Source organism: Stegostoma tigrinum, chromosome 30 (genome assembly GCF_030684315.1).
Source record: "Stegostoma tigrinum isolate sSteTig4 chromosome 30, sSteTig4.hap1, whole genome shotgun sequence".
NCBI classification, from domain to species: domain Eukaryota; kingdom Metazoa; phylum Chordata; class Chondrichthyes; order Orectolobiformes; family Stegostomatidae; genus Stegostoma; species Stegostoma tigrinum.
The window spans coordinates 11,200,292-11,215,828 of NC_081383.1; the positions used below are offsets into that span (position 1 = coordinate 11,200,292).

At 43.8% G+C, this 15,537-nt stretch overlaps 1 protein-coding gene across 3 annotated transcripts in view; it reads left to right on the forward strand.

The window, feature by feature from the left end:
• apc2 (APC regulator of WNT signaling pathway 2) overlaps positions 1-15,537 on the forward strand; it is a 206,655-nt gene that overhangs the window by 95,839 nt on the left and 95,279 nt on the right. For 2 of the 3 annotated variants that reach the window (XM_048560209.2, XM_059638527.1), the window contains exons 3-6: positions 1,589-1,679; positions 10,385-10,580; positions 11,691-11,799; positions 14,838-14,951. In XM_048560209.2, the coding sequence (XP_048416166.2) occupies positions 1,589-1,679; positions 10,385-10,580; positions 11,691-11,799; positions 14,838-14,951 (510 nt within the window). Of the gene's footprint in view, positions 1-894; positions 1,009-1,588; positions 1,680-10,384; positions 10,581-11,690; positions 11,800-14,837; positions 14,952-15,537 lie in introns of those variants that run through there. The other variant, XM_048560210.2, reaches the window with a different exon arrangement.

The window sequence follows — 15,537 nt, forward strand, 5'->3', positions numbered from 1 at the left end:
ACATGGAGCTAGCTGGCGGGATTACCTTCTCTGTTGTAGCTATCAATAATGCTATCCTGGTGTTGCTTTCTGAGAACTGTTTCACTGTCAGGTGATGTCACTTTGATGCATTGATTCTGGTGTTTTATTGATGTACTGCATCAGACTTCTGAAATTGCATTTTAAATCTTTCCTGGGCGGTGCTTTTGAGAGGTACAGAGCCCCAATCTCAGAAGATCCATTGCCTGCTGGTTTTGATGTAGTGTTTGGAACCGAGCAGGATATAGGGCTATGTGCAGCTGCATCTTGTTCCGAAACAGCAAACCTAAAGCAACTTGATTCTCTGATTTAATCACGCTCAACACAGTCCATCTGCAGAACAGCACATGCAAGCCAAAATGTGTAGCAACCTGGAAACTCCACATTTAGCCGTGCTTTGATGTGATTTCCCCTTCCAATTAAAACATAAAACGGCAGGATGCAGCTGGTGCATATGCGTTTGGAAGTTGATGTCATGTGCAATAATCCTTTCCAGAGCAGTTATTGCTGGGAGTGAACATTGGATGTACTGTGGCATTGCTGTGGAATTAGACTATAGACTAGTTACTGTGTCTATCCTGGGTAATACCAGCACAGACAGCATAGCGCTTTCAAAGTGATCGATGGAATTCACACAGGAGCTAGATACAGCAAGCAGCTTTTTAATCACCAACTGGAGCAGCATCTTCTTCTGAGCACTTTGCAATGATCTGAAGAACTAATGAAGCCTAGGAAGGTGCTGAAATCCAGCCTGTGGCCGCTTTAATGCTGTCTTTGATTTTTTTTCTCATTAACATTGCAGTCTCAATCCCTGCTCTAAATAATATTTGGCTTAATCTTTGGAGTTAAGAGGCAGTGCATTTGAAAGTAAAAGGCTGTGTAATGCTGATCCCTATGTAGCAGCAATGTTATTAAGCAGGAACTAAGCACATCCACTTCCTTTTGGACGCTGCCAAGAGTAAAGGCCTGTTCATTATTTCAGCCTGGAAGGTAACAAGAGTTCTCACAGCATCACGCATTGCCTCTGCAGAACAGGATGTGTTTAGTATTGATTTGTTGCAGTTATAATGGTGTATAGCATATTTAAATGGGAATGTAGGCGGAAAAAAGGTAAAGGATCACAGGATCGATAGGAGAACATTTACAATTACAAGGGCACATCCTTTATGGCAACACTGATTTTGTACGCAGCCAGAGGGCATGGTATTAAGGGTGATGAAAGTGACCTAAATCAGACATTTACCAAACAGAACTTTCACCAATGAGGCTGAGGAGATCTCCTAAACAGATTTAATGCACAGCTGATTGTTGCTTTTACAGTGCCTCCAATAAATGCCTCCGTTCCAGCGCTGGGTACTATAAACAAACAGGATGGATGGTGCATTTGGCGTTGGCAAATTTGGCAGAGACTGAGAGGAAAACGAAATTAAAAGTCACACCCTCGAGCAGTTTGGATACGACAGGATCCTCTTTTGGAAAAGATCTTCTGCCTGTCCAATTTTTCTGTGTATGTCCCACCTTTTGTACCAGTATGATAGGTGTACTGATTACCCTCAATTACCTACTGCAGGAAATGTTAAAGCAACTCCAGACCAAGCTGGAGCAAGAAGCTTGCAACTTAGCATCGACTGGAAGAATTGAAATCCTGGACCAGCTGAAAGGTAGGATTGAAATCATCATATGCAATGTAATGATGGGAAATCCATCTGATAGAAGTATTCGTTTCTGAAGAAGAGAAACAATAGATGTGTAATGTTAACTCAGTTTCTCTCCACAGACCTGCTGAGTTTCTCCAGCATTCTGTGTTTGCTTGCTATTTAAAAAGAATGAAAGGTTTCTCCATCATAACATTCCTTCCTCCAAATTGAATGAGTGGGACAAATATCAAAATAAGTTAGTTTCAGACTTGCTGAAGTCCACCCCGAAGGGTTATCTGATATCAGAGCCAAAAGGTTATAGGTAGGTCAAGCCCCATTCAGTGCCTTGACTGTAAAAGCTTGGCTGATTCTCCAGTGCAGTACTGAGAGAGTGCAACATAACTGGGCGTTCTGCCTTTCAGATGAAGTGTAAATCCAGGTTCTCTTCTGCCTTTTCAGATCTATGCAAAACGTTCAATGGCACTTTTTTCGAACAGAGAAATTCTCTCTTGTGTTGGGCTTATATTTATCTGTCAACTGCACCTAAAATCCTGGCCGTTTTCACATTGCTGCTTCTGGGACTTTGATGCAGTGAAAATTGTCTGTCTGTTTTCTGATAGTATAATAATCAATAGGAAAAATACTTCATTGGCAGTGTACAGTGACTTGGGATATCTTGGCATCATGAATGGTGCTATATAAATGCAAGTCAGTCTTTAATGCAAGTCTTGCAGGGGGAAAGGCTGTGTTAAAAACAAGAGAAACCCAAAATTTGGTGCAATTTCTGTCTAGCTTCAAGTACGGTACAAGATGTTATCTGCACTCGTCTGCAATGTGATACAGGACACATTTCAGGGCTATATCAGAGGTGAAAACGTCTGCTGCTCGATTTAATTTGCAGCAATTCCACAAAATGCGCTGGGCGTGCAGCTCTGCAATACCTGGCAGTGATCTGGCAAACAGCATTAGTATTATTGTCCTAAATCTAACCAGTATTTAAATCAAGGCCTTATTTTAAAAGTAATCTCATTTTACCTGCCCTGTGATTTTATCCAAATCCTGTTTTTCCAGTTCTAGGTTTTACCACCTTGACAATTTATCTTTTCTCATATCGTGTAGCTGTCCAACATCCCTGCCACCCCGCACCAGTCCCTCACTCCCACCGTTTGGCGGGGGGTGGGGGGGAGGTGGGAGGGTTACTGGGATCAACGCAGCACTTGCTTTCATCAAACAAGCTTTGATCAATGGCTTCACCTTTGAGAAGTGCATCTGCAACTGGATGTTCTAACAGAGTGTACCAACTAAAACTTTACTCTCTCTATTACACCGATGCTTTAGTCTGGGCTGATGACCTAAACTTTGTGGGTGCACCTATTGACTGTGGTTATTGAAGAGGTCAGCGCACCGTCCCCTTCTCCAGGGCAGTTAGGAATTGGCAATCAATCCCAACAATGCTTACAATCAGTGGGTAAATAAAAAAGACTTTTTTGCTCACCAAAAGCTGGTGATTGTGGTTTGGAGCTGATTATTTTCCAGTATATTGTGGGGTTTTACTAAATTGGGGTTAGCGTAAAGAAATATTTAATTATGACATAACAGCTTGTAGCCATTTAGCACCTTCAATGTAATAAAATGCTTCCATGAGTTTTACATATGTTTGTAAAACAAGTTTTTAAATAACTTTTAAAAATATTTTTTAAATATTTAATTTTCTTTTTAAAACATCCCAAAGTGGGATGTGGGCATCACTGACTGGGTCAGAATTTAGTCCCAAACCTTAGTTTCCCTTGAGAAGGTGATGGTGAGCTGCCTTTTTGAACCACTAAAGTCCGTGCACTGTAAGTAAACCTACAATACCAAGAAGGTGCAAGTCCCAGGATTTTGGCCTAGCAACACTGTACAAATGGTGATATAGTTCCAAATCATAGAATCTGCAAGTTGCAGAAGTCGGCCTTTCAGCCCATCAAGTCCTCATTGGCCCTCTGAACTTATCCCACCCCAGCCCGTAACCCTGCACTTCCTATGGCCAATCCACTTAATCTGCACCTCTTTGGACTGCGGGAGGAAGCCAGAACACACAGAGGAAAGATAATAAAGTGTGGAGCTGGATGAACACAGCAGGCCAAGCAGCATCTCAGGAGCACAAAAGCTGACGTTTCGGGCCTAGACCCTTCATCAGAGAGGGGGATGGGGTGAGGGCTCTGGAATAAATAGGGAGAGGGGGGAGGCGGACCGAAGATGGAGAGAAAAGAAGATAGGTGGAGAGGAGAGTATAGATGGGGAGGTAGGGAGGGGATAAGTCAGCCCAGGGAAGACAGACAGGTCAAGGAGGTGGGATGAGGTTAGTAGGTAGGAAATGGAGGTGCGGCTTAGGGTGGGAGGAAGGGATGGGTGAGAGGAAGAACAGGTTAGGGAGGCAGAGACAGGCTGGGCTGGCTTTGGGATGCAGTGGGGGGAGGGAATGAGCTGGGCTGGTTGTGTGATGCGGTGGGGGAAGGGGAGATTTTGAAGCTGGTGAAGTCCACATTGATACCATTGGGCTGCAGGGTTCCCAAGCGGAATATGAGTTGCTGTTCCTGCAACCTTCGGGTGACATCATTGTGGCAGTGCAGGAGGCCCATGATGGACATGTCATCTAAAGAATGGGAGGGGGAGTTGAAATGGTTCGCAACTGGGAGGTGCAGTTGTGTATTGCGAACTGAGCGGAGGTGTTCTACAAAGCGATCTCCAAGCCTCCGCTTGGTTTCCCCAATGTAGAGCAAGCCACACCAGGTACAATGGATACAGTATACCACATTGGCAGATGTGCAGGTGAACATCTGCTTAATATGGAAAGTCATCTTGGGGCCTGGGATTGGGGTGAGGGAGGAGGTGTGGGGGCAAGTGTAGCACTTCCTGCGGTTGCAGGGGAAGGTGCCGGATGTGGTGGGGTTGGAGGGCAGTGTGGAGCGAACAAGGGAGTCACAGAGAGAGTGGTCTCTCCGGAAAGCAGACAAGGGTGGGGATGGAAAAATGTCTTGGCTGGTGGGGTCGGATTGTAGACGGCGGAAGTGTCGGAGGATGATGCATTGTATCCGGAGATTGGTGGGGTGGTGTGTGAGAACGAGGGGGATCCTCCTTGGGCGGTTGTGGCGGGGGCGGGGTGTGAGGGATGTGTTGCGGAAAGTGCGGGAGACACAGTCAAGGGCGTTCTCGACCACTGTGGGGGGAATGTTGCGGTCCTTGAAGAACTTGGACGTCTGGAATGTGCGGGAGTGGAATGCCTCATCCTGGGAGCAGATGCGGCGGAGGCGGAGGAATTGGGAATAGTGGACATTTTTCCATCCCCACCCTTGTCTGCTTTCCAGAGAGACCACTCTCTCCGTGACTCCCTTGTTCGCTCCACACTGCCCTCCAGCCCCACCACACCCGGCACCTTCCCCTGCAACAGCAGGAAGTGCTACATTTGCCCCCACACCTCCTCCCTCACCCCCATCCCAGGCCCCAAGATGACTTTCCATATTAAGCAGATGTTCACCTGCACATCTGCCAATGTGGTGTACTGTATCCATTGTACCCGGTGTGGCTTCCTCTACATTGGGGAAACCAAGCGGAGGCTTGGAGACCGCTTTGCAGAACACCTCCGCTCGGTTCGCAATACACAACTGCACCTCCCAGTCGCGAACCATTTCAACTCCCCCTCCCATTCCTTAGATGACATGTCCATCCTGGGCCTCCTGCAGTGCCACAATGATGTCACCTGAAGGTTGCAGGAACAGCAACTCATATTCCGCTTGGGAACCCTGCAGCCCAATGGTATCAATGTGGACTTCACCAGCTTCAAAATCTCCCCTTCCCCCACCGCATCCCAAAACCAGCCCAGTTCGTCCCCTCCCCCCACTGCATCACACAACCAGCCCAGCTCTTCCCCTCCCCCCACTGCATCACAAAACCAGCCCAGCCTGTCTCTGCCTCCCTAACCTGTTCTGCCTCTCACTCATCCCTTCCTCCCACCCTAAGCCGCACCTCCATTTCCTACCCACTAACCTCATCCCACCTCCTTGACCTGTCTGTCTTCCCTGGACTGACCTATCCCCTCCCTACCTCCCCACCTATACTCTCCTCTCCACCTATCTTCTTTTCTCTCCATCTTCGGTCCGCCTCCCCTTCTCTCCCTAATTATTCCAGAGCCCTCACCCCATCCCCCTCTCTGATGAAGGGTCTAGGCCCGAAACGTCAGCTTTTGTGCTCCTGAGATGCTGCTTGGCCTGCTGTGTTCATCCAGCTTCACATTTTGTTATCTTGGATTCTCCAGCATCTGCAGTTCCCATTATCTCTCACACAGAGGAAAGCCCACTCAGGCAAGGGGAGAATGTACAAACTCCAGGCAGTTGCCAACTGTGGAATTGAACCCAGGTCCCTAGCACTGTGAGGCAGCAGTGCTAACCACTGAGTCACCATGTTGCCTTTTGAATGAGGATGACATGTAGCTTTGAGGGGAACTTGCAAGTGGTGAAAACCCCATAATCCTCTGCCCTTGTCTTCTTCGATACATCACATACTGAGTCACAGAGGGAGATATTACCTGCTATTTGGTCAATGAGGCAAGTTTTACGAAGAATTTTAAAAAAAAGTGAGATAGAGAGGTTTATGGAGGGAATTTTGGAATTAAGGATTCCATTAGTTGAAGTCATCGTGGACCCAGAAAGTCTGCTCATATCTGGTTATGAGGGCTCTTGTTGCATAGGGGTAGTGTCCCTGCCTTTGGGACAGAAGGTTTGTGTTCATGTCCCACCTACACTGCTGGTGTGCCATGCATTAGAAACATCTATATCTGGTTATGTAACATTGTCTGCATTAATGAGATCATGTGCATGCATGATGCACCAAACATTACACCAATATGGATTTGTTAATGTGTTTTTCTTACTGATAAATAATTAAACTAACCTGATTAACAATACCAGTGAGTTTTGGTCCTGCAATATCTGGTCCCTGTAAACACTATTGATATGATGTGACCTCAGTAACTGGGCTATTGATGTTGTTGATGGGGACTAAGAGAAGTCTATGCTGATATACAGATAGTTTGAGGCAGGCACCTCCACTGATCTCTGAACCCAACCCACAACGATCGTAGAACTTCATTGGGGATGTTGGATTTCCAAGTAACAAGGTATTAGAAGAGGCAAAATAGAGAATTGGGCTGATTTCTTTGGGATTTACAATTGTCAGTCTGCTAACTTTACTCCCAGTTTGAATGAAGTCTTTAATTGACTTTAGGATGAAATTTTTTACAGCCCCACAATCTTGTGAGGGTTAATCCTGCAAAACACAAATTAACCTTGATCACAGAAGTTTTCTTCTTCATGCACTCCCACAGCACTGTTATCTTCACTGTAGGTGAAGAAGCACATCCTGAATCCTACTTAGGCAGACCAGGAACTAAAACCCAGTGCTCTTAACACCAGTCTGATCCACATTGTCTGTCAGGCCAACTGGCTCCTCTGAGGAGTTAGGATTTATGTGACAAAATCCATCTTTACATGTACGTCGTTATCTTGGAGTTATGGAGAGTGATGGTAGAGAATCCAGTTTCTCTCTATCACATGGCTGATGAGGAATCCTTCTTATTCTTATCACCTGCCATATGTTAGAAGGATTTGCAAGGTAGTAGTCAACTTGTTTGACCATGTTATGAGTGCTCCTTGTCCATTTAAGTGGGGCCGGAACCCAATGCTATCAGCACAGATGCAAGAACATCACTCACTCAAGCCACATGTGCAAATTACAAAGTATAACATGCCTGTCCTATCACAAAGCGCATGATCGCCTGATTTATCAAGAGCAATCCCATGTATGAATTAGTAGTAAATTTTTAAAATACACTGTTTCACATGTGGCAGAGTTAATTTCAAAGTTCCGTGGACACTCAATGATGTGCGGAATTCAATTATGTGTCAGGATTGATTTTATTTTATGCATCATCAGGCTTTCAGATACAAATATACCATGCATTATTAGTGATTTCCTCTGGATAATTTAATACTGATCTGAAGGTTACAGTGCCTCCTCAGAAATGCCTCCTTCATATTCGGAGGCAAAAAATCATCATGCTGTTTTCATTTGTTGTCAACCAATACCTCAGTTAGTTGCACAGTAGCTGCTGAAACAGGTTGTTGTAGGTTCCAGTCCTACTCCAGGACTTCAGCAAAAAAAATCAAGGTTGACACTTCAGTTTAAGATACAGGAGGCGTTGTGCTGTTAGAGATTCTGTCTCATGGATCAATCAATAAACTGAGGCCCTACTACCCCTTCAGCTGGATGTAAAATATTCCTATTATTATTTTGAAGAAGAGCCGGGGACTGAACCCCAGTGTCCTGGTAAATATTTTTCACCTAAATCAATATCATAGAAAGTATAGTTGAGTGGGAGCTTGCTGCGTGCGAATTGGCCACTGAATTTCCTACTTTACCACAGTGGTTATGCTTAAAAATGACTTCATTGACTGTAACAAATCTTCTATAGAGATGATATGTTCTTCGGTCATGATAGGTGCTATATGAATGCAAACCTGTTTCTTCCTTTTCTTCTCATTGGGTCATGTTTCTGATGCTAATGATCACATGCTGAGGAAAGCAGGGGACGGTCAGGTTTTGAGAAAGTTAAAAACGAGTCGAAGATGATTGAGTGGGTAAGAGTAGACACTCAGCAGTGTTCCAAGCTATAGGTTCCAGGTCTGAGCATGGTCTGAACAGAGCTGTCCTGGTTTGGGAAGTGTTATGGCTTGACGTAATGCTAGCACAGAGGAGAAAGTCTGATTACTATTCTGTTACTTAATTGTACTTAATTGAAACAAATAAAATAATCAGAGGGTTAGAAAGGGTGGATAGGGAGAGCCTTTTTCCTAGGATGGTGACGGCGAGCACGAGGGGGCATAGCTTTAAATTGAGGGGTGAAAGATATAGGACAGATGACAGAGGTAGTTTCTTTACCCAGAGAGTAGTAAGGGAATGGAACGCTTGCCTCCAACGGTAGTAGATTCGCCAACTTTAGGTACATTTAAGTCGTCATTGGATAAGCATATGGACGTACATGGAATAGTGTAGGTTAGATGGCCTTGAGATCAGTATGACAGGTCGGCACAACGTCGAGGGCTGAAGGGTCTGTACTGTGCTGTAATGTCCTATGTTCTATGTTCTATAAGTCAGTGTAACTTGTGGGATCTTGTGGTTTACTGGGTAGATCCTTGTCTCTGAGACATAACTTAGCATTTTAGTCCCACAGCAAGACTTGAATGCCTAGGAAGATGCACTCATAACACAGCTAACCATGTTAACTATCAGCCTGCAAATCCTTCTAATGTATGCTAATGGCAGGCAGTGAATGTGACTCCTGGTCTGCCCGATGATGGAAACAAAGTGGTTCCTCTACCATCATAACACATAGACCTGGAACCTATAGCTTGTAAAGGTACATGCTGCCACAGCAACTTGGCCTTGCTGAATGAATGAAAACAGTCCAAGACTAGTCTATTGAAAATGTGCATGTATGTGTCAAGTGAGCCTACAGCAGGGCTCAGTTGCCATAACCCAATGCACAATCAGTGGCTCAGTGGTTAGCACTGCAGCCTCATGGCACCATGGACCCGGGTTCAATTCCAGCCTTGGGCAACTGTCTGTGTGGAGTTTGCACATTCTCCCCGTGTCTGCGTGGGTTTCCTCTGGGTGCTCTGGTTTCCTCCCACAGTCCAAAGATGTGCAGGCTAGGTGGATTGGCCGCGCTAAATTGCCCGTAGTGTTCAGGGGTGTGTGGGCTATAAGCGGATGGGTCTGGGTGGAAGGCTGCAAGGGGCGGTGTGGACCTGTTGGGCTGAAGGGCCTGTTCCCACACTATAGGGAGTCTAAAACAATAACTTACCCACACTCAGATATGGAAGTTCTGCAGGTTCTCCTGAACCCTGATGAAATTGAATCCCTAATTGTTTCAAATTATTTATTCTAAATAGTTTGTAGAATAAGATACACAGCCCTAATGTAACTGTACCCCAATAAGCAGAGGTGAAAATTTTGCGGTATTGCCTGTTATCAATGCATATCGACCAGTATATTTTCAGTAACACTCCAAGGTGATAGATCTCAGATCAGGTTCCATTTCTGTCAATGTGATGGATTTGCTAGCTAAGTCAGGCCAGTTTTTACAGATTAAGTGAGGTACAACAAAGATCATGCCATCACTTGAAAGTCAAATGAGATATTCCCTTTTCCCAGAAATGACAAAGGGGGAACAAACAGTGAAATGTATTTTCCATGCAACTCCCACAGCTGAGGGACTATGTGTGATGCAGAAAGGTAGATAAATCCAAAATGTGGTTGAATTGATATTCCAGAAAAGAAATAACATAAATGGGATAAATAATAGAATACAATTCTGCCTGTAATTAAAGGGGCAGCTAAGAAGGGAATTTCAAGTCTTTGGCACTGAATGGGAGGTTCAAATACTCATGTTGACATTGGAAATCTGAGGGTATGAGAGGAACTCTTGAAGCAAAAAGTAATGAACGTCTGGCATAGATTACATTCTAGAACGTTATTAAATTGGAGTGTTGGACAGAGGAAGGATTTTGCAAAGTTGCGTTGATTGTGGAAAAATTGGAATTGCCAGTTTGAATGGCACATTTGTAAATAAGCTTGTGTTTTATCAATTCCAGAGGATTCATGGTCAAATATTCTCCTCTTTCATTGTGTAGAGTTGAATACCGATGTTGCCAAATTATGTGACTTAAAATGGCAATCAAAAATGGTGTGCTCAGGACAGAATGAGCATGGATTGGAGCAACCAACTGAGAGAAAACAGACACAACATGGTGGAATAACACTGGAACAGGATTCATTGCTGGTGCCGCGTGGAAGTGTGGAGTACCTAGGGGAACTTAGTGAAGAAAGGTAAATCATGGAACAACACTGGAGCGAAGGGGAGAGATTTATCATTAGTCACTCAGGTCATTACTTCTGAAATTTTAGCTTTGGCATCAAAAAGATCCCAGTTGCATTTTAACAGTATTTCTAGGCAGCTCAAAAGCAGTTTGAACTGCTTTGAAAGCGTGGCTTTGGAAACAAGCTGGTATTTTGACCATGGTAACATAGGATCTGGAATAAACCATATGGCTCCTCGAGTCTCTTCTGCCATTCATGCCTGATCTGTGGCCTATCCTGCCTTTGGCCCATGTCACTTAATCCCTTTGCTTAATAAAAATATATCTATCTCAGATTTACAATTAACAACAGATCCAGCTTGCCAATTGAGCAATATGAATTGGAGAAACAAACGTGGAGTGTAGGGAAGTTGGAAAGGGCTGATTTTCTGTGTTCCTGAATTCATGGCCCATTGCAAACAATCATAGGATCACTGGAGATCAAGCCTGCTGACTGCCACTTTTCACACTCAAATTGTGTTTTCAGACTCCCCAAATTTACCTTAATACAGCAACCGATGCAAACTTAACTGTTTATATTACTTCATGGGACATTGGTGATGCTGGAGGGTTGGCGAGGGATTGCTGTTCCCTAAATGGCCTTGAACAGAACGCCTAGTGAGACTGCTGTGCAGCACTGAGGGAGCGCTGCACTGTTGGAAGCAGTCTCTCAGATTAACTGGCCTTTAGCACGTTGCAGGGGCTGCAGAGAGGGACGACAATCCAAAATAGCTGGGTGAAACCCAATGCGATGGCCAGCTAACAAGTGCTTCCCAATGCAGATGAACAGTCCACGCTGAGCTAAAAACTGGCAGCAAAGCTGCTTTGAACTTGAAAATTTCTGGAAAGAGAGTTGCAAAAGCACTTTGTGTTACACTCATCAGGGCAAACACACGAAAACCAAATTTCCACCGATTGCAACAATTTGTACCGAGATCACTTGAAAATTGGCATTTTTGCATTTTGTCCTAATGAGTTTCGGGAAGATGTTCCTAATTTCAACACCATTCGTATCTCGATATTCTGTGGAAAATAGCCACTTATTCACTAACACTAAGTTGTCTGATTTCTTCCTGTGCAGGGTAACGCTCCTTTCCGAGATTGAAAAGGAAGAGAAAGAGAAAGCCCTTTATTGTACTCAGATCCAAAATCTTGGCAGACAGGCAGATGAACTCTCACAAATTAAGACTGTGAGTATCAGTGGAAATAGAAATATGGCTTGGGAGTCTTGGTTCAACTCCATTTCTCAGCATGCATATGGTAAACGCAACACAAGAACAGTTTGTTATGTGGAAAGACCGTTAGCCTCGAAGAAGGCATTATTGCTTTCAAACATATAATGTGATGGTTGTATTTCAGTTTGATTAACTCGTCCTGTCCTAAGCTGGAAAGGAGATAGAGAATCAGCACTGCAGTTTTGGAACAATACATACACGCTTTGAGTGTGGGATCAATTAAGTTAACCTTTAATTTCGAGTTGATAAACTAACACAAAGGGGGTAAAGAAATAATATGACATTGACTACACAGTTGGGGATACTGTGTTGTCTTTTAGATGATATCACAGAATCCCTACAGTGTGGAAACAGGCCCTTCAGCCTAACAAGTTCACACTAACCCTCGGAACATCCCACCCAGACCCATCCCCCTAATCTACACATTCCTGAACAATTGGCAATTTAGCATGACCAATCCACCTAACCTGCACATCTTTGGGCTGTGGGAGGAAACCAGAGCACCCGGAAGAAACCCTCAAAGACACAGGGAGAATGTGCAAACTCCGCACAGACAGCCACACGAGGGTGGAATCAAACCTGGGTTCCTGGTGCTGTGAGGCACTGAGCCACCATGCCACCTAAGATATTAAACCCAGACACTATCTGCCCTTTCAGGTACATGCAAATGACTAAGATGGATAAGAGGTGTTCTACTCAAACATTTATTGTTCAATCAGGATCATAAAAACAGGTTATCTTGCCAGTTTAATATCGCAGTTGGTGGGAATTATGTGCAGATTGGCTCTTGAGCTTCTTGCAATACGGACAATGCTTCAAATAATACTTGTTTGGCTATTAGTGCACTTTGGAACATAGAAGACGTGAACTAACTGCGAGATTTTATTTTTATTTGTAACAGCTGTTTTCATTTTTAGATTACCAGTCCATTTGTAGTCAATATCCAAGGACCCAAAGGGACAGATTTTCTAAAGTAGCTTTCCTGACACATATTGCTTCATATGATGAGAGTGCAAGCAGGAAACAGGGTGACCAGCTTTCAGCAATTAATTAACAGACACCATAAGACCTTTGAGAGCAAGGGAAGAAGAGGGGTATCTGTGCCAGGGCAGAGGCACTTGGAAAAAACCATGCTCAAGGAAGTGGATAATATTACCACTGTGGCAGGGTGAGCCACCGGGAATCCTGTAACGCTTGATAGAACATCGGCCACACTTTAGCTGGAAAGCCCCAACAACAAAAGATGCAGTTTCTGGGGCCAGTGCCTACACAAACGCAAATAATGGAGTTACAGAAATTCCCCGAAAATTGCGTACTGGGAAGATATGACCGGGGATCGGAGGCAAAAGACCAAATTAGTCAAACAGACATTTCTGGCACGGTAGCTGAGTGGTTAGCACTGTTGAATCGACAGCACCAGGGACCTGGGTTCAATTCCACCCTTGGGCATCTGTGTGGAGTTTGCATGTTCTCCCTGTGTCTGTCTGGGGGTGTTCTGGTTTCGTCCTACAGTCCAAAGATGTGCAAGTTAGGTGCTGGCCATGTTGAATTGCCCACAGTGTTGGGGCATGTGTAGGTCAGGTGTGTCAGCCATGGGAAAGTTAGGGATACAGTAGGGGGTTGGGTCTGGGTGGAATGCTTTTCAGAGGGTTGGTGTGAACTCAGTGGGCTGAATGAACTGCTTCCACACTGTAGGGATTCTATGTTCATCCTGCATTTTATTTTACAGTGGCCACTGCAAAAGCTTAAATCCATCAAAGAATTCCATTACTGCAGTACTTTATATCTCCCCCTGTTGACACCAGTGAAAGTACAGATGAGGAGTAATGTAAAACTGGGTGCTGACTTGTCGAATCTTCCATTCATACAATTGCACTAAGTTAAATCTACTCATCTGTGCATGGTCAACCCAGGCAGAAAGCTTTGGCATGTTGATAATTCAGCTCTAATGAGCTTCATAGCTTTGCAGTTTTGACATGGTAGCCCTTGCAATGAATCTTGATTTCAACTCAATGAAGTTATGGAAATGGAAAAATGTTTTGGCAAATAATCTTGAGGATGGAAGCATTCAGATGGATAGGAATGCTGATTAAGCAGAGGGACAGCCAATGAAAGAAAGGTCACAGAATATCAGGAGAAGTTGAAGTGAAGAGGTGAGAGATGATTTTTCTTGTGTCTGTCTGATAAAGGATTTCAATATGAGAACTCCTTTTAGAGTGGGTCTCACCTCGCATCTTTTGGGATGGTAGCAAAGTGAAGCAGGACTGTAATCTTGTGCCACCTACTCTTAATCCTCTGATCTTATGGCATTCACAAAACTGTGTCTTGTTTCACACCATTTTATTGGACTTTTTTCAATGTAGTCTTCGGTGGAATTTTTAGGTGACACTCTACAAGACAAAAAACTATTAAGATTTACTATACAATACAGTAATGACATTTTAAATAAGGAATAACCTCATAACACTTCAAAACATGACAGAATCAAAGTGTCTTACAGCACATAGGCTATTCTCACTTTTAAAGGAGCTTCTGTATTAAAATTCCTTACCAGACAAGAAACAAAAAACAAATCATCCCTCATCTCTGGTCTTTAACCTTGTACTCTATGAAAGAATGCTCCAGTTAGTTCCATGTTGTTATGCCCTATCTTTTTAAGAATAGATCCAGCTCCCTTTTGAAGGCAACTATTGAACCACCTTTCACCATTCTTTCAGCGAGTACATTCCAGGTCAAAACTAATCACTTCATTAAAAAGTCCTCCCTGTTATCTCTCCTCTGGTTCTTTCATCAGTTATCTTCAATATATTTCCTTGGTCACTGACTCTACTGCTATAGGAAACGGCTTCTCCCTCTCAGAACCTTCCATCATTTAATTCTCCCCTTAGTTTTCTCTGCCCTCTAAAACTAAAAGAAGCTGCACTTTCTTTGGGCTGTGCTGTTGGACCATCATTGGCCTTGTTGTTTAGTTTATCTGTGTTTGTTTCTTCAAGGTTTCAAAGCATATGGATTTGATTCGGCAACAGTTACAGTACGAAGCTCATCAAATCAAAGCCATTATTGAGGAGAGGTATGGGACGAGTGAAAATATGACAGAACGGGTTCAGGTAATATCAGCAATACATGCTTTTTTTGACCAAGATTTGATCCTTCAATTGCTTTTGGGAAAGCTTGAGATAAACATAGTCCTACACCTACTCAGGTTTTACACAAAATCTGTTGTGCAAAATGAACTAACACTACTTGGCAATCTTTCTTGTACTTTTATATTATTCCTCTTAGGAGGCTAACAGCAATGACATTTACATTTTGCCCTCCAGGTTGCAAAACATTCCAAGACTGTCCATGGGAGCATTATTAAAAATATTTAATGTAACGAGGTAGTAATTGTGCAGAGAGAAGTGGAAATGTAGTAATTATTATTTATTGTCACATGTATCTTGAAAGATACAGTGAAATGTGTTTTCTTGCCACAATCCGGCACCAATTTTGAATTGCAGAAAGAATAAAAGGAAATTACATAATAGAGTTCTTCTTCTGGACAAGGGGGTCTTCAAACACAACCTCAGGGATTCTGCAAAGAGTCCCTCAAGGAGTTCCCACTCCAGGTACAGCAAATGTAATCCCGCCAACAGCCATCACTTCAGGCATTCTGCAACCAGGAGTCCTCGCTCCAGGCACTGCTACTGCTGC